General features: G+C 42.3%; 4 protein-coding genes across 4 annotated transcripts; 2 read left to right on the top strand and 2 right to left on the bottom strand.

Moving 5' to 3' along the window:
• Positions 1-2,909: 2,909 nt before the first annotated feature.
• GIQ15_01619 (uncharacterized protein) lies at positions 2,910-4,238 on the bottom strand (the record flags this gene model as incomplete). The annotated part of the gene is made up of 4 exons (XM_033549036.1): positions 2,910-3,196; positions 3,288-3,488; positions 3,550-3,636; positions 3,710-4,238. The coding sequence occupies 4 exons, from the start codon at positions 4,236-4,238 to the stop codon at positions 2,910-2,912; spliced, it is 1,104 nt and encodes a 367-aa protein (XP_033409987.1).
• A 2,266-nt stretch (positions 4,239-6,504) lies between these two features.
• GIQ15_01620 (uncharacterized protein) lies at positions 6,505-7,871 on the top strand (the record flags this gene model as incomplete). The annotated part of the gene is made up of 4 exons (XM_033549037.1): positions 6,505-7,027; positions 7,112-7,198; positions 7,258-7,458; positions 7,552-7,871. The coding sequence occupies 4 exons, from the start codon at positions 6,505-6,507 to the stop codon at positions 7,869-7,871; spliced, it is 1,131 nt and encodes a 376-aa protein (XP_033409988.1).
• A 701-nt stretch (positions 7,872-8,572) lies between these two features.
• Positions 8,573-9,070, top strand: GIQ15_01621 (uncharacterized protein; the record flags this gene model as incomplete). The annotated part of the gene is made up of 1 exon (XM_033549038.1): positions 8,573-9,070. The coding sequence occupies one exon, from the start codon at positions 8,573-8,575 to the stop codon at positions 9,068-9,070; it is 498 nt and encodes a 165-aa protein (XP_033409989.1).
• A 1,612-nt stretch (positions 9,071-10,682) lies between these two features.
• Positions 10,683-12,664, bottom strand: GIQ15_01622 (uncharacterized protein; the record flags this gene model as incomplete). The annotated part of the gene is made up of 4 exons (XM_033549039.1): positions 10,683-11,291; positions 11,451-12,250; positions 12,313-12,462; positions 12,514-12,664. 4 exons carry the CDS (start codon positions 12,662-12,664, stop codon positions 10,683-10,685), a joined length of 1,710 nt encoding a protein of 569 aa, XP_033409990.1.
• Between the last annotated feature and the right edge of the window lie 14,584 nt (positions 12,665-27,248).

Here is a 27,248-nt window from a genome sequence, read left to right on the forward strand (position 1 = left end):
TATCCCAGTATCTACAGATATCAGCATCTTTAGTCCCGTCTAGATCAGAGATGGGCACTCCCATATTAAGACATTCGGACCTAAGCTACACAAAAATCCTCCTTACCCCCAGGACGAACAAGATAGAATCGATCATTGATTAGCAAGATGCTGCTATTCTTCCTCTTTTCATACAGGCAGGATACCCAGCATTCTGTGAACATAACCTCTCGCAAATACAATCTTTAGAGACCCCAAAACTTCCAAATAATTACGATAATATAAATAAAGTGGATAAATTGAAAGCTAATATAAAATTCCGTTTGGAAAAGGCCAACCTATACTACTATACCGCAACTAGCGTTGAAAACGATCTACACTTGCTAGCTCTCCGCCATCCTGGCCTCACGGTGCTACAGTACGCTATCTCGCATGCCGGAATTCCTTGGGACGCGGATTTAATCAGTTTAAAGGCTTCCCTTGTTGAACTGGCGAAAATCTGGAGAGAAATAACTCCCAGCACCTGTCTAATTTCATTCTCTCCTTCTGAGGAGAAGACGATTCTACATGACATGTCTGAGTGGAGTAAATGTGCAGAAATACTTTCAGACATACAGAATTCCCTTGGAATCGATCGCGAAGGTGGCATAGACCCAGAGTATTTCGAACATGCGCGCGAAATGATTCGGCGATTGCGCATACAAGTATATACAAACGCAGAGGAAAAAGATAGGGCCCTTTTTTGGAAATCATGGACTTATAAGGATAATAGTGATCATTCTCCACCTCCTGTACTTTAATTGTACCAAATTCCCATTGTAATATACCTCATATACTCCGTACTCCTTCTACACGAATCACAATAAAGGGGCATGGGAGAATAATGGGTCAGGGATTATTCTTAATTTTAGCTTACGCACGGCCAACCAAATCCTCCGCTTTTTAGTTATGTGACCCTGCCTGAGAAGCCTTCCAAGCTAGTAACTAGTTAAGTCTATTTTAAGTTTGAACTTTAATCGCACCGTTTTGGGTCGCGCGCTGTTTTTGTGTTATTGTTATGGTTTTCGGATATCGCATCTTCAAGGTAGCTAGCAACTTATGTACCAACTGGTCTTGCGGGTTATATATCAACTCCTAGTTTTCTTTCTCTGGAGGATGAATACATTTAAACGGCCAACTATCGCAATAAACGTAGCTATGAGACTTCGAAATATTTCTCATAACATATATATAACCTCTTAGCATTCCCAACCCATCTAAATAGAAAAGAAGCAAGTCTTCGGGGAATGCTCTTTCGTAGAAAAAAATTCTAGCAGGGGGAGATTGGTTTTTGGCAAAAGAACATGTACAGTTTTTGTGTGTGTGTGTGTGTGTGTGTTTCATTTACCCTGACCTCTCCCTGGGGATATGCAGGCTACAACTACCTTCTTCCGTCCACCCCCTTCTCTTCCCCCCCAGCATGAGTGATGTATTATTAAAATTAGTTTCTACATCTTGCCGTAGTTTCCGTCTTAGATTAACTATTTTCGGGCAGTCCACTAGTACATGTACGACTGTCTCTTTAGCACCGCATTCACATTTGTCGTCTTCACGGAACCGATATGCTTTGGCGTGTGAGGCCAGCCACGAGTGGCCGGTCCAGAGCTGTGTTAGTAGGTACGCCCGGTTTCGCGGTAAGGTGCCGTATAGGTATCTGGTGTGGTTCGCGGGCAGCGAGACGTCGATGCGCCTGAGATGCGCCCCTTTGCTTGACGACTTCCATTCGCTGTCCCATTCGGCCAAGATTCTGTCTCGAATAAATGCTTTCTCTCGCGAGAGCAGATTCCGAAACGGGTGTGATGGTTGTATTCCGACTGCTTCTTTGGCCAGACGGTCTGCTGCGTCGTTTCCGGGGTTATCACAGTGGCTGGGGATCCACTGAAGGCGGATGCTAACATCTTGCACCTTCAACTCTCGGGCCGACTTGGTGATGGCTCGTACGATGTGTTGTCCAGACCCGTTACGTTGGTTCGCCAGTGTTTGCAGGGCGGACTTACTGTCGCTAAGGATGGTTACCGTCCTCTTGTCTTGGGTTTGTTCCTCTTGTCTCTCTTCGGGTTTGATTAACTCGATGGCAGTTCCCACCCTCAGAAATGGGATGTTGCCGTACGATTCCCGGGGGCCCATGTAAGAGGCGGCTTTCCTCAGGTGTCCTTCGCCGGCGCTGTCTAGAAACTCTTTCCAGTGCGTTGCTTTTGCTTTCTCTATCACTCTGGTCCATGCTCGCGTTTCTTGCGCATCTCCTTGAACAGGAGCACGATCTGTGGGTCTCGGGAACCTCTGGCTGCGCAGCTTTCTTGCCACCTGCGTCGGGCTCGGTTCGCCTCGCCTTGTTGTGCCTTCAGCTCCGGTGTGAACCATTATTTAGAGTACGGCGACGGCTTCGCTGTTGGAACATGCCGATCGATGGCATCCGTAGAAGATGTGATCAACATCTCGACAGTTATTCAACTATGAACATGGAATTAAGCACGTATAGAGAACTTATTCTGGCAGGTTGCATGATGCAGTATCTTTCTTCGATATTAGGCTGGTATAGTTGGGCGAACCTGTCTATATCACAAGTACAAGGGTCTATTGGATATCTACAACTTGTTGAGGGTAGTTAATGGTATTGGTGTCTTTGGTATGGTGATAACTACGAGGTCACCGGCCTAAAGTCGTTTCCATTAGTACTGCGCTGATTTTATATTATATTAATAGTAGGTATATTGTATGAAACGTTAACTCTGGGTGTCTGATATACTACATAACCCGGCGCTCAAGACTGATATTATAAGTCATGCGGCAAAGTCGCCGGGAAAAATCAAAGACATGTTCAGCACTTTCGAGGCAGTGGCAGAACAAATAAAGAAATTAACAAAGGACGGAAGATGCCGAACGATCCTCCCCTATAGATGGGCCGGTGGATCTGCCGCCCTACCGGATGGAGCTAAATTTTCCGTCGACGCGGTTATCTTGTCACCGCGGCTTAGATGTCGGCTGCTGCGTCGAGAGCTGATTATGTTTAAATGAATACCCGAATTAGCCTTTCCTTGCCTGTCGTTGAAACTAGGTGGGGGTTTTGAGCTCGAGTCCGAGTTAAATGGAGGCACTTTCAGTGAATAATTGGGAGGTGTCTTTCCAGGGCGTGCCTTGAAGAGGAGGCGGAAGGTTGGAAGGCAGCCAACAACCATAGCTGGAGAGAAAGGCCGTTAGTCATAGGCCCTATATAAAGTGGTAAAAATCAAGGGGGAGCGACAGGTAGAAGGGCCTGGTGATCCACTTACCGGTGGTGGCTTCCACGGTTCCCCAGAGAGAAAACCATTGGACGTTCGGGTTTGTAACTCCCGTCTTAGAGCCAATCTGAACGAGGCGGATTATGGCGGTGATCATGCAAAGCATGCCGACAGAAAACAGGGCGCCCGCCCTTATCTTTTGTGCGTGGGAGATATGCATTGCGAAGACGAGCCTCAACGGGAGGATCATAACTATATTATGGTGTAAGCATTGCCATTTTCACTATAAAGTATTAATATATGGGAAACTCACTCAGCAAATCGGTTGAGACATCAGCTGCAAACCAGCCAAACAAGCTCAAATTTCGCGTTATGCCGTCTATATGGCTTTGACAGTATTCTATATGCCCTGTTAGTGACTTCTCTCTCTTTGTCCACACATATTGAAAGGTGGGCAGCCGGTTTCAACGTACTTTTCGTAGTTTGGCCAAGCTGATGGGGCCCACCGCAGGACAGCAGCGTTACAAGGAAGCCGAAAATATAAGTGAGGATTAGATATCCCAAAGCCATCTTCCACCAACGGAGCTGCTCCGGCAGGGCAGACATGAACTGGCGGAAGAAGAGGAGCAGGGAGATTTTAATGCACCAGAGCGTTGCATAGAAGAGGTAGGTTGAGACGTTGGCAAGGACAACCACATTGTGTCTCTCGGCCATGATCTCTTTGTAGTATGGCTTCATGCCTAGAGCCACATAGCTCAGACGGTAAACCAGAGGCTGAAGACTGAGTAGGACGATTTCATGGGCGAGAAAAAACGCATACCCAAGCACGATGAAGATGACTTCTGGTTCCATAATTCGTCTGTGCCGCCATCGGACGTATGCAGTAGGGAGCAGGATGAGCGAGCCGAGGACCATCATGAATACAATGAAGATGAAGAGGCTCTTCTCACCGATCCAGATTTCGGCGGTCGGGTCGACCTTCGGTGGTGTATTGGCGGTCATCGTTGCTTCAGTTCGGAGACGGTAGATGTGCAGAGGATAATTTGATAATGATCCGACAGAACCGACAGCTCCCAGGTCCCAAACGAGGATATTATATTCAACAACTGAGCCATCTGAAGCGCCAAACCATTAGGTTTCCTTGAGTTAAGTAGTCATCCCTGTTATCTTGAGAGTAACTATGCCATCCACACCCAAATACTGAATGTAGACTTGGTACTCTATAGAATGGGGAAAGAAAATGGAAAAAGAAAATGGAAGGTCAGGCCTGCCACGCCATGTTAGTGGTATATATTTTCAGGGTCTGGGGCATATAAGCGCAAAGCTTGAAGCTGGGCCCGGCATTAACTAAAACATCACTGGCGCGATCTCCATACTGGCCTAGTCAACCGATGGCTTGCGGCTGATCAAGAGGTCCCAGCGAGCCCAGCAGCGCTAGATTCCACTTGACATCGGGCCAAAGCTGCAAGTCTGATCCTCCTGAGTCCACTCCAAGGGACAGTTAGAGCGTCAAGAGATGTATGTCGTTGGTGATCAAATGGAGATCGATCGTGATATTTCAGTCGCAAAGGAGAAATTATGGAGAGTCTCAGTGGATACCTGACTAAGCATAACCACATCAATCCCAGACGAATTTCTTCAGCAGCATACCTACCAGGACGGGCTGCAAAACTGAGGACATCCAGTGGCTTCAACGGGCGTCGACGCTGACGAGCAGCTAACTCGTACGGAGTAATTTGAAGCTCTTTTGCTTTAATGAATAGCGCCACCATCACCGAAGCTACGGACACGGGAACTGTACGGACTACTCCGTACAACGGGAGGAAAAGTCACTTTCACGAATCTTGCAAGCAGGTTCTGCTGGGCTTGACGGAGCGATCTCCAGAGGCTGACTTCCCTCTCGTTCCACGAGCTGTGATCCAGACTGTGGTCTACATGGTGGCTAGGACCCACACGAAAAACTCAGGACAGGACGACAGGCTCTCGAAACGCTACTAGGTTTAGCTGTTCGTATTACGCCTTGTCTGGAGCGTGCGTTGGCCACCTACGGCCCTTTAGGCAGGTTATTCATTGCAGTTCAATGCCTTTTGAAGGAGTGAGGATGGTGATAATGCTGATAACAATTCTCGAAATTATGGATGATTATATTACTCTTCTTAGGGTACATAATAAACCCTAGCATTAGTACGACTTCGGCGCCTCTCCAACCTTTCTTGAACACTATCGAAGACCAACGATCGGACTAATAAGGAGCACCAGTGAAGATGATTGCTATCCCAAGATGCCGTTCAGTTCGACAGGAGCCTAAGCATAATCACATGTGAGGACTAACAGAGCATGTATGTACCCCTTACGGAGTACTTCGTATGTATATCACCGTATGGGGCGCTCATCCTCCATAGATTCGAAAGGGACACGCATCTTTTCTTACTTAGTCCTTGAAATAGTTACGCGATTGTGGCTTAAGTCAAGACGCTATCCCCACGCAACCCCACGCCGCCCAAAGCCCAAAACCCAAAGCCATGGTCCAGCTGGACCTGGAATCCTTCAAAGCCGTGCTCAAACTGGGCACTAAAAGTGCAGACATAACTTCGAATGTGCAAAATTTCTAACGCCTTCTGCCGCGAGTGGGCACCAATCATATCAGTCTTAACCGAAAATAAAAGCATATAAGAGAGGAATAGTCTTTATGAGGACATTTACGCACTAGACATCATGGTTGCAACGGTAAAGCATTGACGCTCTACGGAGTACTCTCGTCCAACGGCAACTAATTGTGACTCCGGGCTATCAATCCCCCGTCGTTTTATAGGTTGATAGCGTGGGGGCACGGTTGGTTGCTGAGCCAAATAACTACATACTTCAGCTTGCAACAAGCCTTTCACTGCGCGTCGGCAAATTTGACAGAAGCAATATAGTGACATATCTCGCCGTCTGGCGACCTCACCATCAGTGTATTCAAAAGGGATACGCATTTTCTTAAATTCGTGAGTACACGTTTGTGGCTGCGAATTAGGAAACTATTCCTTTTATTTTTCCCTTTCCACCAAGCCTCCATCATACCTTAGGGTTCGGGCGGCAAAAGTATTCTTGAAGGTATTAATGATTACCCAGCTCGAGAAAACCTACTCCATAATGCTTTTGCGGTCCAGGTGCCTCAGTTACCAAATATAATATCTCCGGTTGGAACCTGGGAGTCCTTAATTCTGTTAGATCATACTCAATCATCTTCCTGCACATTTTCTCCGAATCCGAACTGAATAAAAATATGATACCCAAGGCTCCCCCGAAGGTGGACCCGACTGCTCAGATCTGGATTAGCGAGAATAGTCTCTTCATCTCTATTGTCTTTATGATGGTTTTTGGCTCTATTATCCTAGTTCCTACAGCATACATTCGGTGGAGATATAAACGACTTATGGAACCCGAGGTTATCTTTATCGTGCTTGGGTACTTGTTTTTCCTCGCACACGGACTTGTTATGCTGAGCCTTCAACCCCTTGTCTACCGTTTGAGCTATGTAGCTCTAGGCCAGAAACCTTACTACCCGGAGATTGATATAGAGAGACATCAGGTGGTCAACTTCGCTCATGTCTCAACCTACCTCTTGCATGCCACTCTCTGGTGTATAAAATTCTCTCTGTTTCTCCTCTTCCGCCAGTTTATAAGGGCGCTGCCTGAGCAGCTACGTTGGTGGAATATGGTTTTGGCCTACCTGATTATCACTTTTATCTTTGGCTTTTGCGCAACTTTCTCGTCCTGTGGAGGCCCGAGGCATCTTATGCATATTCGTAAAACTACGTACACTAAAAGCACGTTGAAATCTCTAAGACTATAGGTACTCAGAGTGAAATTTGCTAACATGGTGTACACAGATTATTGCCAGGGCCCTGCTAACAGTCGCTCTCGAAATGTGAGTTTGTTTGGCTGGTTCGTGGCAGACATCACAACCGATTTGCTCAGTAAGTCCCCATATAATAAGAGTGACAGCAAATTTTACATTACTCATGCCGTACTATAGTCATGCTCTTCCCGTTAAGGCTTGTCTTCAAGATGCGTATCTCCCGGGCCCAAAAAATTAGGGCGGGCGCTCTGTGTTCCGTTGGCATACTTTGTATGATTACTGCTATACTACGTCTTGTTCAGATTGGCTCTAAGACCGGATCCACTAATCCAAACGTCCAATGGCTCGCTCTCTGGGGTACGCTAGAAGCCACGACTGGTAAGTGGATCATACCGGACCTTCGATTTTTCGCCTTTCTCCCACCTCTATCATCCCTTCATATGGCAAACAGCTAATGACCTTGCTCTGCAGGTATCGTTGTTGGATGCCTTCCAACCTACCGCTTCCTTTTCAAGCCATCCGCTGGAAGGACATCCGACGTTTCGCTGGGGGTACCCGATGGCTCGAACGTGGAATCGAGCTTGGAGATACCATCCGAATCAAGCGCGAAGGAGAGTTCCAAATCGACAATCCATTTGAACGCATTTAATCCCCGACGAAGCAGTCGGAATTTCAAACGTGGTAATAAGATTACCTCGTCGATGGAAAATCTGACTCCACCAAGCAAGGCCGCAGGTCCGCCAGTCGCTTCCACATGGGAGGATCATCCAGCGCCTTCCAGCGCTGTTTAATTAGTTTTACTGTTCTGGCACTTCCTAGAAGTGCTAGACCATGTTTTTGATTTAGCACATTGATTGTGCCCCGTGACCTATAAAATCGATTTTGAGCGCAGGGAATTTAAGTATAAGGGATACCCCGGAGTTTATACCAAAAGTTTTATTAGTGTGGATGTTTTGTCTATTGTTTCGTTCAAATATATCTACTATTAATATTCCAGTCGAAATCATTTAAGTACTAATCCAATTGGATGGTGACTTGACTTGTTATCATCGAGGTAATATTAATCAAACCATCTTAAAAGAATTTCACTTGTTATAAATGGCTATATAAATTCGTTAATATCCCACGTTTTCAACCACAAATTGTCCATTTACCATGGTATATCATTCTTGCAGATCTCGTAGATCCTGCTGCGGTCAGTAGCACCATGTGGGGCAGCTGAGAATCGTTCTCAATATACTCTTGGCCAAAGTAACCACCTTACAGCGGAAGGCAGAGGCGGCCGGATGACAGTTCTTCTGCTGCAATTGATCAAGACTTGTCTGTACCAGAAGCCCTGAATAGTCCATTGTTCGTACCTTCCGCAAGCGACCTCTCCACGTAGCCGGAATCTCTAGGCGGAGAACAGTCTCCAGATGAGAGCGGTGACTCCTCAGCTTTATCAGAACTTGCGGATGAGGATCTGCAACCACCTGACCGTAGCAGCGTAGCCATGGGTCTTCCTACAGCTCAGTCTGACCCTCCTTCCCCTACGGGGCAGGCTTCAAAGAGAACTCTCCATCGTAAGCCGAAATCACAGCATTGCAAGGTTGTCAAGGCGACAGTTGCCCGGGATAAGTTTGGCCAAAAGAAGCTTTTAACGAAGCATAGTTTGGTGGAGAAGTGGCCACGGCCTGCAACCGAAGAACTAAAAATATCGAATAATCCGTCCCTGGCAAGGTATGCTCTTTCCGATCCAGATCTTCAACAGACCCTGGAAGCCGGTGAAGGGCTTATCGGCGAAGGCCTTTCCGAACACCAGGGCTCCTGTATGTGGAGGGAGAAGGGCTTTTGGTCCGAGGATGCCCTCAGTCTTCCTATTTTAGTAGATTCCTCGGCTGAGGAGAGGTTTTGTCGAGACTATCGTTACATCAACGCACAGTTAACCCGACGTTCAGACCAGAAGCTACGGCTCCGCATCTCACATGCCCTGTTGTACCTTTCCTTTTGAGTCCCTGATGCAAGAGAAGCGAGGTGGCATGCGTTCGGGGGGCAGGAGAAGCCTGACCAACGTCGTGCCGCAACCTTCTCTGCAGATTACCTGCTGGAGCGCTCGTACCCAGAGATGTGGGGTTCGATGGATGTCCAGATGAAGCGGGCACTGCGGAGCCAGCTTCATGAGCAAAAGAGACAGGGTAGCCGGTGTTGGCGAATGGCAAGCGTACTAGGTGTTGGAGCTCTGCTTGCCTGTGGAGATACCCTAACTAGGGTGATGTAAGCAATCCTATCTCCTGTCCAGACAAGGATGCTCACCCACGCCGTACAGCAAGAATCACGGCAGATATCCTCTCCCGAAATTTGATGCAATTATCAGCTATGTTGCGAATGCTTATCCTGGTGTGGTGCGCCTTTTCCACGAATTCGATTCCTTGGTGAAGCAAATTTTGCTTGGAGAAACGTTCACAGCCCAACCCACCAGGCAGACGATCGACGATGGAATCTGCCAGACGGCTGCGACAAAGCTAACCCTTCAGCAAGTTGAAGAGAACTGGTAGCAAATTGACCCCAGCTCCGCCTCCCGGAAACTGATTGAAGAGTTTGTCAGCGATTTCGCACAGGCACAATGAACAAGCAAGCCTGCAGGCAGCTTATAATAGTATGTGGCTTTTCTGACTACTCTGACTCAGCAGGGCTCTCGTTGGAAATTTCCAATGAGGCCTTCCTTATCTTTCAGATGCGGTTAAGGCTGAGCTTAGTCAGCATGTACTGTGGTGTAAGCAGGAAAGGGAACCGAAATAATTCAGACAGAAAATCCCCTTTAGCCGCCTTTCAGTGTGCAAATTTCCCTCTTTTTCGGGACGACAGGGCGGATAACCCATGTTATCCTAACAAGTTAACTTATACCGTTGACGACCAAGGCAGATGTCGGGAAGGCCGCCTGGTAGAGCCGGTCTAACTAACTTTATAGCTGTGTTTGGCAACTTTGACTATAGTGGAAACCCGAGAAGAGTGATACATACTCTGTACGTGCGTTGTTCCAAGATATTGCGTCGACAATGGTTATTCGCGATTTTCTGAGTGACAGTTTCTGCTCCACCTTTATCTAATCTTAGAATGTTTGTTGTTCGATTTTCATTGGACCGGTCAGATGATATTCAAGTCTGTTCATCGTCAATATCAACTTACTATACTACTGGGTCGATCCCCAGGACCGCGAGCGGATTCCAGAGTTGGACCTGTGGCATGGTGGGGTGCGTCGAGAGGTATGGTATGTGTATCCGTCGAATGGGAACTATGCCTGTAGCTAGCTTGATGCCTGGCTCTCTGACGGGAGGCAGGCTATTCTTTATACCCTTTACCGCGCAAAGTCGCGGACTAGTTTCAAGGTGGCCCCTACGTGGTCTCGAGGTCCCAGGAACACCCCGTGGGTTCCCAGGAACAGAAGCGGCCCCAGGCACGCGCAACAGGCTCGCGGGAACATCTGCCCAATTCCTAGGAACGACCCAGCGGCTCGTGGGAGCCAAACCGATCCTGGGAGCCGCTTACCCGCTCCCGGGAACGTCCGCATCCACAAATGCCGCGTGGGGCAGGCATACGTTATTGGGTGGCTGACTGTGAAGGCGTCAATGGCGACATGCGTTGGCCGCCTGCCGTGGCATGTGCGAGTTGTGCGAGAAAGCTACGGGATATAAGAGGCCCCTCTCCCACAACGGCAGGCGTCGAGCCACCGCCATCCCCACGGGGATAAGCAATTCTTCGAGGCCTCGCTGCTTCAACACGCTCCATCCTTCCTGAAGGAGGCCGCGGCCGGTATTTCCACCAAACTTATCGTCATACACGGCGGACAGGAGCCCTCGGACGATCATTCCATACTTGTGATGTTCCGCTACTTCGCGACACGTTCGCGAGAAGCTCAGGCGTGCGATGCGAGTAAGGTCGTCCCAAGTATCGGGTGGCGCTAACACCTGGACGGCGGAGCAAAAGGAGTAGAGGTCGGGGAGCTCCTCCGATATCGGCGCGAGTATCTCCAGCGGTAGGTTCCTGAGGCTGGTCCCGGCCATGGTATCGGTGGTCGCGACCGCGGTAGCAGCTTTGGAGGCCTTGACGGGTCCTGGGGCAAGTTTTAAGCTGGCCGTAGGCGTCGAGCTGCGGGGCTGAGGGTTCTCGGCAGCGCGTTCTTCGGCCGCAGGAGGACCCACCATGGAAGGCACGCGTGTTGGGGACAATGCACGCTACAAGACACATCGCAAAAATTAGGCAAACGATGTTTTCAAATACTGCGCTGCTTCTAGATGGATACCTCAAATAGATCGCTTACGCTTTTTCTCCCTGCCCCCAACCTCCTTCCTCCCCTCCTCCCGTTTTTGGAAGATACAATACCTCTGTCGAACCGACGACAGGGTCCTCAAGGGGAAAAGTTCCTCCACGTCGTCCTCCGTCGGGGGGCTGTCCTTCTGCACCAGGGACAAGAGTAGCTCATCCTCCTTCTTTGACCATCGGCCCCTCTTCCCCCTGTGGCCGACCGCAAATTTATTATACCCAACGCCACCAGCACCCGCAGTGTCGTCGTTGCCCTGTGCGAAATGTGGAGCGGAGAGCAGCTTTACTATGCACGTGGCGACCGTCGAGGCGAACGTGTACATGTCATTTTCCAGCACGCGGCGGTTTGACGGCCTCGTTGCGGCATCGACACCGGCGACATCTGGCGCGTGACTTCTCTGCCGTTTGAGGGATCCGACCGGCGGCTGGCAGTCGTCCTCATCGTCCTCGTCGCCTTTGTCATTCGTGTAGTCGTCGTCGTCGTCTTCGTCTTCTCCGCCGCCGCCGCCGTCAGTTGAGGCGCGATCTACCTCCAATTCTCGACCGCGTCGTGCTAGATCACTCCGCGGCTTAATGGCTTGCAGTCGAGCACGCGGCGACCCGGACGCGCCCTCGGGTGTAAGTTCGCGTATCAAAGGGACCTCCACAACCACACGGGGAAACGATGGCTTCCGTGGTGGGGGAGGAGGGGCAGGAGACGGCGACGGCTCCGACTTGATGAACGTCCCGTCGCAACCGTCATCCACCGCCGGAGAGGGAGTGCGGGGCAGGTCGACACGCTCACTCGGCGGCACAGACATGGCCACGATGGACGTCGTCCTACTCCCACCTCCTTCCTCTCCGTCCAGATCGTCAATCACGATGGGGTCCTCTGCGGATTCACAAGGCGTCAGGGCGTGAACCGTTCAGCATGGGGAGGAAGAGCAAACGAACCTATATGATTGCCGGCTTCTCCTCTATCCGGTCCGGCCGCGGTGAACGGTGATACGGGCGTGCTTGGGCATCCGTACCCGCACGATGCGTCGCCTGACCTTCTGTCCAGGGTCGGGGGTGTAGGTGACTCGGGGATGACGGGCAAAGCCTCTAATTTTCCATCAGCCGTTTGGAGTCGGGCTACCGGAGGACGGAACCTACCTGGACGTGAAGCCTCGTCTGACCCGTCACTCGGCACGGCGGATAGCTCCCGCTCGGCAGGAGCCTCCGCGAGGGAGTCAAACCCCGTCAGGTCGAGAAGTTCAATCTCATGGCCTGCGGCCAGGGCGAGGTTGAAGGGGTTCGGAGGCATCTTCGGCTGCTATGGGCGGCCCTGTCCAGCCGTGGAGGCGGATAGGGCATGAGTTAAAGGGGAAGCCGCCGCCTCTGCAGGGCGAGGGGGCAAGGGGTGCTGGAGGTGGAGAGGAGGGGGTAAAGGTGTCTACGAACTCGCTGAGGGCACAAGAGGGGTGGGAAGGGGAACTACGAGGACGGGTTTTGGACGGCTGGAGGGGATAAAGGGCATAGAGGGTGTGTAGACGGCCATATCGTCAAGGTTGATCGCGAGAACCATGGTTGCCGACTCTAGGGGTGGGGCGTGCTGCGTTTCGTGCTATGTGTCTCTGGCTGGGCTGGAAAAGGGGGATTATGGGCGGTGCTGGTGCTCGCTGAGTGCTGCTGGCTTGTGGGATCCGTGAAAGCTCGCGGGACGCAGCGGCCCTTTATAGACAAGACTCCGAGTCCAGGCGAAGGGGAGAGGGATACATCCCGCACAAACGCAAACTTTCTCTCCTCCTGCGGTGAGCACAAATCCTGGCCGCGGCAGCCCACTCTCCCCTCGTCCGCCTGCATTCTGCGGCTTGTATCCGCATATCAATCCCGAGGCTTACGGGGGCGTTGTTGATGCAAACCAACGAGCATTGAGAGCTGGAAGCTGACGTCGGCCTCGCGTAGTATTCCTAGCCACCCGGCCCCAAATCACCCCCTGATCGACTTCAGCTCTACATGGGATGGGGAGGGGAGAGGAGAAGCTGGTCAGACAAGTCACATCCGTACTTTTCTCGCATGCACATGCACTGCCTCTGTGACATGCGCTCACCCCTGGACCATCGATATTCGGGCCAGGGAGGCCAATCCTACCGTGATTTCCGAATTCCATCCCCTACCCCAAAGGGGGCTTCCACGTCAAGGGATTCAGGCGTCAAGAATGCAACCCGTGAGAATCGGATGCCCACAGGGCGGGCAGGCGCTGCGGATGGTAGACTAAGCCTGAAGTCTCCACGAAATCGTTCTGGGAGGACCCCCTCCACGTCAACAGGGTCGGTAGTCAAAAATGCAGCGCCGTGAGAATCGAAATTGCCCTGGCCGCCTCCCCTGGGCTATTTTGCTGCGCGAACGCCACTGCGACCTGCGGGATCACAATCCTGGAAACCGGAAACCCTGGCCGCTGACGACGAAGCGGACAACGCAGTCGATGCGCCGTAGGACGGGCTGAGAATCCACCGTCTCGCGTCCGGGTTTCACCGAGATTGAGGCATTTTTGTCATTGGCAGAGCGAGGTGGCACGCGCAGCACACCGGAGATTGGAAATTAACGGGAAACGAGGAAGGCCAGGCCAGGAGAAGGGGTAGGGAGGGGGGGGGAAGAAGGCACGGTGGACGGCGCCGGGCACACGCAGTCGAAGAAGAAATTGGGAATAGAAGATACCAGATTTCGGGTGGTTACGTGGAGTGAGAGGGCGTCCGAGGCCATGGGTATGTCGGCCGGCGAACCCTCACGGTAGAGTCCATTCAGCCAGTGCTGGAAACGAAGAGAGGAGGGAGAGGGAGATGAGAGGCAACGGAGCCCACGGCACGCCGGGGGACCTCGGGGTGTACGAGAACGAGACAATGCAGGGGGCGCAGGCGAGGCGAGGCGAGACGGGATGGGGAGGGCCGAAAGGCAAGGCAGAGATGCGAGCGTGGAGGAGGGAAAGGGAAGAGGAAGTGCGTGTGCGATGGAGGAGGTCGACGGGATTTATATAGATGCGGGACGTCGCGATGCCGGTTTTGATGGGGTGGAAGGTCGGCGCGCCAAACCCGAAGCGGAGAGGACTAACCGGAAGGGGAGGACGCCATGCCCGAAGGGGGAAGGCGCGGGTGCGACGGGCTCCACTTGCTATTATTTTGTTTACTTAATAAAAGAATATATATAATAATTATAATTACTAATAAGATATTTAATTATTTTTATATTAAAGAAAGATAGAAGTTTATAATTATATATAGATTACTAATAACTTAATAATATAATAATTAAAAACTAATATTTATTACTATTTATTAATAAAATATAAAATAGATTTAAAGGAATAATATATTTTATAATATTAAATATATAAAAAGTCTATTATTAAATATAAATAAAAAAAAGTAAAGAATAGAAAATAGTATTTAAAATATAATTTAATTATATAAATTTTTAATTATATCTTTTAAATTAACTAATATATTAGTAATAATAAAACCTCTAATAGATTTATTTAAAAAAATATATAAATATATTTTAACTTAAATAGAGAAAATTATCTTAATATAAATATATTAAACTATATAATTAAAATATAATTATAATAGAAAAATAATATAGAAAAACTAAAATTAGTTATATATTATATAAGAACTATAACTTTTATAGAATAGAATTATAATATTTATAATATTTAAAAAATAAAAATAAAAGCTTTAAAAAATAAAATATCTAACTATAATTATTAATAATTACTAAAATTTAATATATTTTATAATAACTAAGAAATCTATTTATTAATAGTTAAAATAGTATATTAAAGTACTAGTCTATTATAACTTTAAAATATAATATTATAAAGAAATAGAAAATATCTTTATAAATATATTAAATAAAAGATTAGATTTAATAATAAAGAGAAGAGAATCAAAAGTAATATTATATCTAGATCTAGATACTAAAAATATAATCTTAGATTAGTAAATATTAAAAGCTATTTAAATAGTTATAATTAAAGAAGATACTTTAATAAATAAAATATAAAGAATAATAATAAAAAATCCTTTATTTAAATAAATTAAAGATAATAATAAAAAATATAAAAAAGAAAATAGATTACTTTTATATTAAAAACTAATATATATATTTAAAGAAATATAATTATAAATATTAAAAGATAACTATAATATAAAGATTATAAAATATTTTAGAATTAAAAAAACTATAAATTAAATTATATAAAACTATTATTAGTTAAAAATATAAAGAGAGATTAGATAATATATTTAAAAGTATAAAGTTTACTAATAAAATAAATTAAAATAATATATATTTTATAAACTTTTATAACTAATATTATATAAAGAAATAGTATAAAAATTAATAATAATAAATTTTATAGTTAAATTTATTAAAGTTAATAAAACTATAAATAAATATTTAATATAATTTAATAATTTATAATTATAGATAAATTAATAAAATATATTTATTTTATATTATTTATTAAAAAAACTATATTATTAAAAATAATATATATTCTATTATAATATATCTTTATAAATAAAGAATTATTAAATAAAATTATATTAAATAAAGATATAAAATTTATATATAAATTCTAGATAATACTTATTAAAAGTATAGAGATTAAATAAAAAGCCTTAATAATATATTATTTATAAATAGATAGATAAAGTAAAAGAATAAACTAAATAATAAAATAGTATCTAAGATATTATATTAACTATAAATAGAATAATTAGATCTTATTATTACTAATAATATAGCTTATTTATAATAAAGTAAAGAAAGCTTTAATAGATATAATATTTTTCTTTATAAACTATTTAAAATTTTAGAAAAAATTAAATAATTTAACTATAAACTCTAGCTCCCTAAGTATATATAAATATACTTAATATTTTATATCTTTTTAATTAAAAAAATACTTTAGAATACTAAACTATATAAACTAGAAATATAATCAGAAAATTAAGAAAAAGAATATAAAGTTAAAAAAATCCTAAATAAGAAAGTAATTAGTAGATAAACTTACTATTTAGTTAAATAGAAAGAATATAATTTTTTAGAAAATACTTACAAACTTATTAGGTATCTAAAGTATTTATAGCATTTAGTAAAGGACTTTTATTAATAGATAAAGAATTAGAAAAAAGAAAACCCTTAAGAAGGAAATTAATAGAAGGACCATTATTTAATAGAGGACTAGCTAACTTCTTAGTAGTAGTAATTATTTTATTACTATAGAACTAAAGATCCACCTTTATAGCTTAAAAGCTAGTAAGACGATAAGACTTCTCTATTATAAGATAATTTAAAGTAGTTAATTTATTCTAAAGATAAACGGCTTAAAAGAATAAAAGAGAAAGTATTAAATAACTATTAAAAATATAATATTAAGTCTAGAACTTACACTTCTTCTAGTAAGTCTACTTAATTAAATTAGAAATATATTTAATATAAGGATAGTTATTATAAATATAGATAGAATATTATATAATATAATAACTTAATAATAATTTATCTATTATAATATATAGAGTTAAAGAATAAAAATAATTATTATAAAAAAAGTTAAAAGACTATCTATAATAGTTAATAGTTATAGCTAAGATATAAAGTTTAAAAGCCTAATTATAAAGAGAGTAAATAGATTTTTTAATATCTAATTTAGAAGCTATAATAAATAAAAGAAAGAAAAAAAACTTACTTAGGAAAAAAGAAAGACAAGAGGGAAATATATTTACTTTTTATATAATTTATTAAGATAACTTAATAGAGAAGGAGGGAATAATATTATAGACTATCTGTAGTATAGTCTAAATAAATATACTTATTAAATAATAAAATTCTAGAATAGAATAGCTATTTAAATTATATAATTAGTAGTCTAATATATTAAAACTAAGGATAATCTAAATAATAGACTAATACTTTAATCTAAATAATAAATTAAAATTATAATTTTAGAGATAGACTTTAACTATAATCTAAATAATAGACTAAAAGGAAAGTATATAAAATAGACTTTTAAAGAATATATATAAAAATATTTATTTTTATAGAATTAAAAAATTTATACTTATAATTAAACTGTCACAAGCTGACGGCGCTCCTCGATTATCTAAAGGTAATCAGAGGTTCACACCTGCTGTAAGACAGAAGGTACGAAGGTCTTAGGGAAAGCTTGGGTTAGAAGTAAGTCGTTATAGAAGACGGCTCGGTACTAGGGTGAGATAGAATACTATAGCGAGACTATCCCTCAGTTCTAAGTGTGGCTTCAGTCAGTGCCTTGGTCGGATGAAGGCTAAAGGTCCTTATGAGCAGTAAAGACAAAGTTGACCTACATCAATGGGCAAAGGGGTATTTAGTGAATATAGTATAAGATAACTAGAATGGTGCTTTGTATTGAGCAGTATAGTAAAACTGTAGCTGGTTTAATCACGAGTATAAGACTCTTGATCCTAAGGAAATGAGCGTCTTTATATATATGATATATATCTAGTGATAGGTACGATAGTTCTCCACCAAGGGGTTCCTATTACTCCTATTGGTTATTATGATAGTATCAATAGGAAGCTGCCAAGCCCGTCCTATCGGTCCTATCGCCATTGGTCACGTGACTAGTGCCCTCAAGGTCTGGCCTGTGATCCTCCCATCCAATAAGTGTATATCCTGGGGCTGCGCCGCAGGTGGTCTGTAACATCATCCCCTCCTTTCTCAACAAGTCGTCCCGACGCGCGCATATATAAACCTAGTTGGTTTCCCTCTCCTTGGTTCATTATTATGTTTTTCTTAAGTATGCCTCGCCATGGCTCGTTCTAAGGGTGTTACTGATGTTCCAAAGTCTTCTAAAGATTCTTCCTCTATCCATGCTTGTGTGCTAAAAGAAAATGTTGTGAAAACTGGTGTCGCAATGCCTTCCCATTGTGTTCATTGTTTGGAGAATGGCGACCTCTATGTCATGTTGTCTCATTCCACAAAGTGTTTGAAGTATATCCGTGCGGGTCGTCCTTGTGTTTACAATTATGCACCTTCTTCATCTAACTAGGCCAAAGTTTGGCGTGAAAAGGAAAAGTTAAAGTTAAAAGAGCGTGAGGCTCGCGAGGAATCTCAGCGAATTCACAAAGCCTTTCAAAAAGTATTAAATGATTCTGATGCTTGTCTTGATTGTCTTGCTTGTCAGCGCAAGTTCCTTCAGAATCATATCAGCAAGTTTGTTAAATCATCTATTGAGACCGTGGAGGAGTTAGAAAAGCTAAAGGAAGAGGAGAGTCGTCTGGCTGAGCTCTAAGAGCATGACTTCCAACAGCTCCTGAGTGAACTGAGCTCTTCGTCTAACCTTACTTCGTTCCTAGATTCTGCTCCACTGATCTCTTCTCCTGACACTAAGTCCATTGGTGAAACTCCTTCACTAGGCGCGGTGAATCCTTTAGATGTCTAGCTGGCTTGTAAGTGTTTTCTGAGAAGTCATATCCTTTCTATTTGACTAAGTAGTGAGTTCGTCCGCTAATCACTTTCTTATCTAGGATCTTTTCAACTTTATATTCTTTTTCTTGATTTTCTGGTTATATTTCTGGTTTATATGGTTTGGCGTTCTGGGGTGCTTTTTCAATTAGTGAGACGTGAAACGTTGGGTATATTTATATATGTTCTGGGAGTTGGAGTTTGTAATTGAGTTGTCTAATTTTTTCCAAAATCTTGAATAGTCCTAGTTTCTTGTGGTCTAGTTTGTCGCTTGGTCTTAATATCTTGATATTTCGTCGAAGTAGGAATACTTTTTCCCCCTTCTTAAAGTCTGGCGCTTCCACGTGCCATTAGTTATAGTAGTGTTTCATTCTATAGTTTAAGAATTTGAGATCCAACTATAGGTGTCTATAGAGTTCACGTATTTATTCTGCCAAAACCTCTGCTCCTAAGGCGTGTGTTTTACCTTCTCTTAGTGTTTTTATTGTTTCTGTTTCTCTTCTATAATTTGCAAAGAAAGGTGTCATACCTGTCGAGGCGTTCTTCACTCCGTTATAGGCAAGCTGTGCCATTAGTAGTAGTGAAACCCAGTTATCCTATTCGTAGTTAATATAACACCTCAGGTACTGTTCCACTGTTTGGTTTATTTGTTCACTTTGTCCATCTGTTTGTAGGTGATATGCCGTCAAGGCCTTCTGTTCAATCCCCATTTTTTCAGTGAGTGTCGTCCAGAATTTACACATGAATCTTGTGTCTCTGTCTGATATAATTTCGTCTAGTAATCCTTTGTCTGCGAAGACATGTTGTAATAGGATATAGGCTGTCTCTAGTGATATGGTCTTTTTGATAAATGGTATGAAATAAGTATACTTCGTCAATCTGTCCGTGACTGTAAGTATTGAATCGTATTGAATGCCCGTTCATGGCTCTGTTGACTTTGGTAGCTTGACTATAAAGTCCATAGCTATTGACTTCCATGGTGTTTCTCTATATGGTATAGGCTATAAGAGTCTATATGGCGCGTGTTGTTCTGATTTATTCTATTAACAAACTTCACACTCCTGGATATATCATCTGATCTCTCTCCATATGCCTGGCCAATAGTAGTTTTGTGTAATCCAGTCCATGGTCTTTTTAATTCCAAAATGTCCTGCAACTTTTGTATCGTGGTTGTCTCTTAGTATTCGTGGTCGTACTTCTCTGGGTATATATATTAATTCTTGATATAGAAGTATTCCGTTTTCCTTTTTGTATTTTTTGTTGTTGTCCTTGATTCGTTCGAATAAGGGATCTTTTATTATTGCTTTTTGTATTTCGTTTATTAGAGTATCTTCCTCGGTCGTGACCGTTTGAGTAGCTCTCAATGCTTGCTAATCTAAGATCATACCCTTGGTATCTGGATCTAGATATAATATTACTCTGGATTCTCTTTTCTTCGTTATTAAATCTGGTCTTCTGCTCAACGCGTCCGCGAAGGCATTCTCTGTTCCTTTGCAGTGTTGTATTTTGAAGTTGTAGTAGGCTAGTACCTTAGTGTACTATCTTGACTGTTGACGTGTGAGTTCCTTGGTCGTTGTAAAGTATGTCAGATTCTGGTGGTCGCTGATAACTGTGGTTAGATGCCTTGCTCCTTGGAGCTCTTGTTTCTATCTCTTAAATGCTGTAACAATTACTAGTAACTCTTTGTTATGGATATCATAATTCTGTTCTACAGGGGTCATGGTTCTTGCATAGCATGCAACCAATCTTAGTTTTCCTGTGTCGTCTTTTTGTTATAACCGTGCTCCGATCGCACAGTCTGATGCGTTTATATCGAGATAACTCTCTTTGTTCAAGTCGAAGTGTATTTGCATGTCTCCTTGACTAAACTTTTCTTTAAGTTCTTTGAATGCTTATTCTTCGTTGGTTCCCCAAATAAACTCTTTTGCCTTCCTGAATAGGTCCGTTAGGGGTTTTGCTGTTACTGAGAATTTGTATATGTATTGTTAATAATAATTTGCTAGTTTGTGGAACTGTTGTACTTCTTTGACTGTTGTCGGCGTAGGCTAATCGATAATGGCTTTGATCTTGTCCGGGTCCATCTGGATTCCTTCTTGTTGACACAATATGTCCTAGGAACTTGACTGATTGTTTATAGAATTCATACTTTGATGCTTTGAAGTAAAGCTCGTACTCTTTAAGTTTCTTAAGTACTTGCCTGACTTTTTCTGTGTGGTCTTCTTGGGTTCCTTTAGTAAATATCAGGACGTCGTCCAGGTATACTACCACAAATATGTCCAAATATTCGCGTAGCACGTTGTTGATAAGCGCCTGGAATGTTGCTGGTGCGTTGGTTAATCCAAAAGGCATAACCAAGAATTCGTATAATCCGAATCGTGTCCTGAATACTGTTTTCCATTCCTCACCTTCTTTTATTTATATCCAGTAGTAGGCTTCTCATATATCTAATGCCGTGAAGTATGTCGTTCCTCTAAATCTGTCTTGTATTTTGTCAATAAGTGGTAATGGGTATCGGTTCTTGATCGTTATATCGTTAAGTTGTCAGTAATCCACGCATAATCGTAGACTTCCATCTTTCTTTGGTACAAAGATGATTAGGTATCCTGCTAGTGATTGCGATTGTCGTATATATCCTTTTGCTAAGTTGTCGTTAATATATTTTCGTAATACTTTGAGTTCTGTCTCGGTCAACCTATATATGGGTTTATATGCAGGCGTCTTCCCTTCCACTAGGGGTATCTCATGATTCCATGCCTGATGTTCCGGCAAGCTTTCTGATGGTTCTTGTTCTCTGAATTCCTCGATTAGGTTGTGATACTCCTTCGGTATCTATTATTATAGTTTTTCCATTTCAGTAGCTTCCTCCGTTTAGTAAACCGTTTCCTGCTTCTTTATTAATTGATTGTTTGCAGTTCCTGTCGTTCCCGTTTCGACCTAGGGCGTCTTGCCCAGTATCTGACCTTGATCCCTTCTTTCGGTGTGGGTGGCCGCAAGGGTATCAGTCTTCTGGTCAGAGCGGCGGTTTCCACCATCTAGTCACAATGTGCCGTCTCTCCAGTTAATAGTCGGGTTGTGTTTTGCTAACTAAGGGTGTCCTAAGACCATGTCGTAACTCCCTAGGCTTGTCACATTGAAACATTCTGTTCCCTTGTACCGTCCTTTGACGTGTACCTTCATATCTCTGGTTTCCTTGTTGATTCTTTGATTCTAATCTTCGTTGAGTCCTCCCAGTTTGTATGGTTCCTTTTTCATTTGGGTATAAATCCCTGACTACTTCACAAATTCCAGATCTATGAAGTTCCTAGTAGCTCCTGAATTAATCAGTGCTCGCGCGTTTAGCCCTACTAATTAAACTACTATCGCCAAGTGATTCTTTCCTCTTATCGCAGCTAGACTTCTGCCTGTTTTAAGTCCTGTAGACTGTCAAAATCGTCCGTTTCCTATCGTCTTGGTTTGTTGATCATGAGCTTCATTCTGCGGTCCTTCAGTACTAGTTAAAGTCTGAATTTCCTTATTCAGTTCTTCCCAACTGAGTTTGTCTGTCGAGTCCTCGTCCAGGTACTCTATTGTTTGTGTTGCTCAGTCCTTTCGACTCTCTTGGAGCTATAGTTGTTTTTGTAAGTGTCGTGTCGTCTTTAACCAATATCTGGTTGCCGCTTTTCCTTCGAACTGTGTGGTATATCCTTTATACTACACAGTGATTTGTTTGCCTATTTTCCAGTATAAAACTTCCAGTCATTCGTGTGGCGTTATGTTTTCTTGGTCCGTTATATTGACACTTTTTCCATCTATCTATCCTAAGTATTTGTCGATGTGTACCAGATACTCCTTGTCTGTACAATACCTCTAGTGGATGTTCTTGCTATCCCTGCACAATAGACATTTCATACAGTTTTTGTAATGAAATCTTCGTCCTGATTTCCATATTTCTTTAAAGATGTGGTATTCGCAGTGGCAGTCCCACCCATATTTGTCGTGGTATGGGTGCCTAGGGTCTCTGACTTCTGTCTATTTTTCCTCGTTATGTCTGAAGCATAGTTCTTTTTCTTTGCACACTGTCCAGTGTTCATTGGGTATCTGGTTATCACATTTCTCTCTTTGTTCCCATAGTAGTTCGTGACTATCTTTGAACGTTATCCATGGTGCTTTGTTTTCCCAATTGTTCATTTCCTGTGTATCTTTGTATTCTGATTCGGTTTCTCCTTCCAAGTCTGTTTATTCTGGTGTCACAATTCCTTGGTTCGGGCCTGTTACTGGATTGTATGTTCGTTGTTCTATCATCGCGTTCTGTCGTATCAACGCTGGTTATTTTCCTTATTTAATCCGTTCGTCCTGTTTCTGCCATCCTTATCGTTACTATATATCAGGTACTCGTTTGTATATGTCGTCGAGTTCGTTTTCTGGTGGCTATAGATAGGTGACTTTCCTTATTGCCCTAAGGTATTGTCTGACGTTCTGTGAGTCTTAGTAGCCTCCTCTATCCTGTTCCTTCTCGTGGCTACTAGTCTTAGACGTAATGGTAGCGTTGAGGTGCTTCTTGGTATCCCCTTGTTTCTTCCTGCAGTCTTTTGCGATATGTCCGGGTTTCTCGCAGTAGAAACATAGCTTCTTGTCCCTACATCTTTTGCTTTTCTCGGTATTATAAGGTCATTTTTTGGTGGCGTCTAACTCTATGGGTGTGGTGCCATAATCGTTGCGTTTGTTTGACCCTTTGTATTGGTTTGCTTTCCAGAAAGTGTTCTTTCCTTGTCGTATGTTTTGTAGGTTGTAGAGTTGATTGTCGATGCGTACTGCCATTTCAACCATTCGTTTGAAACTGTTGTATGGTCCCATCTTGATGGTTTCGTATTGGGTTTCTGGTTTTAGTCCTTGTTCGAATATAGCCATTTTCTGCTCGTCGTCGTGGATTCCTAGTTCTTGATAGATCTGCTGTAGTTGCGCTACGTACTGCGCTGCGTCCCTGGTTTGTCTGAGTCCCTGTAGTTTGCGTTATAGGGTCCTCTTTCTGTCGGTGTCTCCGAAGAATTGTCTGAGTACTTGTTTGAATCGTGCGTAGCTGTTGAGTATATCCACGTATAGCATGGGTTATCCTTTAGTGTTAGTCCAGTCCTCAAGATATGGTTTGAACCATGTTGCCGCTGCTTCTCGCATATAGGATCCTGTGAAGATAACTTTTTCTGTATTAGTGACTCCTGGTTTAGTTGCCAGATAGATGTCGCATTCCCCTAGGAAGTGTTCCAGTTTGGCGCAGTCTCCTTTATAAGTATTAGGTTTGTGGATCTTAATAGTAGTTCTCTTATCTCTGGTTCTGACTCTGAGTACATCGATGGCGTCTTTGTGACTTTTAACTTGTTCTAAAGTCTGTTTAACGATGTCCTTGCATTCATTAAGTAGTCTTTGTTATTCTTCTACTTGTTTGTTGGTTTCATCCAGCTGCTCATCGTTGGGTTACTCTTCGACTCTTTTTTCCAACTCGATGATTTTCTGTCGCATTTGCCCTAACAAGGCGTTGGTGTTGGTGGTTGGTCCACTTGCTGATGACATATTGGCTCGTCTTGCTTTGGTATATTCCTGTAGTTAGTATGCTCTCAGGGGTAGGGTGATACATACCTAGTTTTGTCCTTCTTGATATATAATCGTAAGTCACTCGGGTCGGAGTGTCTATGACAGTATGGTGGCTCTAGTAAGTTGGAATTACTTTTGCCTCTTTGTAACCGTGAAGTTGGGGCTCTATCAAGTCGAAATTGATTATGCCTCTTCGTAACCGTGAAGTCGGGGCGATCAATGTCACAAGCTGACGGCGCTCCTCAATTACCTAAAGGTGATTAGAGGTTCACACCTGCCATAAGACAGAAGGTACAAAGGTCTTAGGGAAAGCTTGGGTTAGAAGTGAGTCATTGTAGAAGACGGCTCGATACTAGGGCGAGATAGAATACTATAGTGAGACTATCCCTCAGTTCCAAGTGTGGCTTCAGTTAGTGCCTTGGTCGGATAAAGGCTGAAGGTCCTTGTGAGTAGTGAAGATAAAGTTAACCTGCGTCAATGGGCAAAGGGGTATTCGGTGAATATAGTATAAGATAACTGGAATGGTGCTTTATATTGAGCAGTATGGTAAAACTATAGCTGGTTTGATCGCGAGTATAAGACTCTTGATCCTGAGGAAATGAGCGTCTTTATATATATGGTATATATCTAGTGATAGATACGATAGTTCTCCGCCAAGGGGTTCCTATCACTCCTATCGGTTATTGTGATAGTATCGATAGGAAGCTGCCAAGCCCGTCCTATCGGTCCTATCGCCATTGGTCACGTGACTAGTGCCCTCAAGGTCTGGCCTGTGATCCTCCCGTCCAATGAGTGTATATCCTGGGGCTGCGCCGCAGGTGGTCTGTAACATAAACTAGCTATAGTTTTACTATACTATTTAATATAAAATACTATTCTAGTTATTTTATATTATATTTACTAAATATCTTTTTATCTATTAATATAGGTTAACTTTATTTTTACTATTTATAAGGAACTTTAATCTTTATTTAATTAAGGTACTAACTAAAGCTATATTTAGAACTAAAGAATAGTCTTACTATAGTATTCTATTTTACTTTAGTACTAAACTATCTTTTATAATAATTTATTTTTAATTTAAACTTTCTTTAGGACCTTTATACCTTCCATTATATAGTAAATATAAACTTTTAATCACTTTTAGATAATCAAGAAGCGTGTCACAAGCTGACGGCGCTCCTTGATTACCTAAAGGTGATCAGAGGTTCACACCTGCCGTAAGACAGAAGGTACGAAGGTCTTAAGGAAAGCTTAGGTTGGAAGTGAGTCGTTGTAGGAGACGGCTTGGTACCAAGGTGAGATAGAATACTATAGCAAGACTATCCCTCAGTTCCAAGTGTGGCTTCAGTCAGTGCCTGGGTTAGATAAAGGCTAAAGGTCCTTGTGAGCAGTAAAGACAAAGTTGACCTACGTCAATGGGCAAAGGGGTATTCAGTGAATATAGTATAAGACAACTGGAATGGTGCTTTGTATTGAGCAGTATAGTAAAACTGTAGCTGGTTTGATCGCGAGTATAAGACTCTTGATCCTGAGGTAATGAGCGTCTTTATATACAAGTCCTTGTATATCCTATTCTCCCGAGTCGCTTGGTCGCGCCGTCGACTCCGTCGACCTGGCGACTTATACTGGCTCTCCCTGCTCTCTCAGTCGCTCTAGTGAGTCGGGCGACTGGGCGAGTCTCTCCCTGCTCTCTCAGTCGCTCTAGTGAGTCGGGCGACTGGGCGAGTGGGACGTGGTTATTCCGTTCCGTCTTGTCCGTCCAATGAGCGTATACTCTGGGGCTGCGCCGCAGGTGGTCTGTAACAAAGCGCCGTCAGCTTATGACAATTAAATAGTATTATAATACTATAAAATACTAAAAATATTAATATATAAATAATAAGTATTAAATAAAAGCTAAAAACTTACTAATTATATTATATAATAGATAGTATAATATTAAATAGACTATTTAAAGAGTATAAAAACTATATAAGATATTATAAACTATTTATAATATAGCTTCAAAATATATACTTATTAAATAGAAGAATTATAAACTAGACCTTAAAGACACTAGTTATATAACTAATAGTAATAGAATTAATAAAATAGACTTAGTAGCTTTTTATTAATACTATTATAATAATTAATAAAAGTTATAGAAACCTCTTAATAGAGAACTATTATATTTATTATTAAATATATATTATATATATAAAGATACTTATTATTTTAAAATTAAAAGTCTTATATTTATAATTAAACTAGCTATAGTTTTACTATACTATTTAATATAAAGTATTATTCTAATTATTTTATATTATATTTATTTAATACCTCTTTATCTATTAATATAAATTAACTTTATTTTTATTATTTATAAAGATATTTAATCTTTATTTAATTAAAGTATTAACTAAAGCTATATTTAAAACTAAAAGATAGCCTTACTATAGTATTTTATTTTACTCTAATACTAAACTATCTTTTATAATAACTTATATTTAATTTAAGCTTTCTTTAAGATCTTTATATCTTCTATTTTATAGTAAATATAAACTTTTAATTACTTTTAAATAATTAAAAAATGCTATTAGTTTATAATATTAATTACTTTAACTTTATAGTTATAAAGAGGTAAAAATAATTTTATTTTATTAAAGCTTTAATAACTATATATAATTTAAATAAATATTTAAATAATTTTTTAAAGATATTAATAGAAAAAGAATCTTATAATATAAATTATAAAAACTTAAATAAATTAGAGATATAGTATAATATATAGTATAACTCTATAAATCTTTCCAACGGTGAAGAGAGGGCCGAATTTGGCCTTTTTTGCGGCC

Source organism: Arthroderma uncinatum (genome assembly GCF_011692745.1).
Source record: "Arthroderma uncinatum strain CBS 119779 chromosome Unknown scaffold1, whole genome shotgun sequence".
Taxonomy (NCBI): domain Eukaryota; kingdom Fungi; phylum Ascomycota; class Eurotiomycetes; order Onygenales; family Arthrodermataceae; genus Arthroderma; species Arthroderma uncinatum.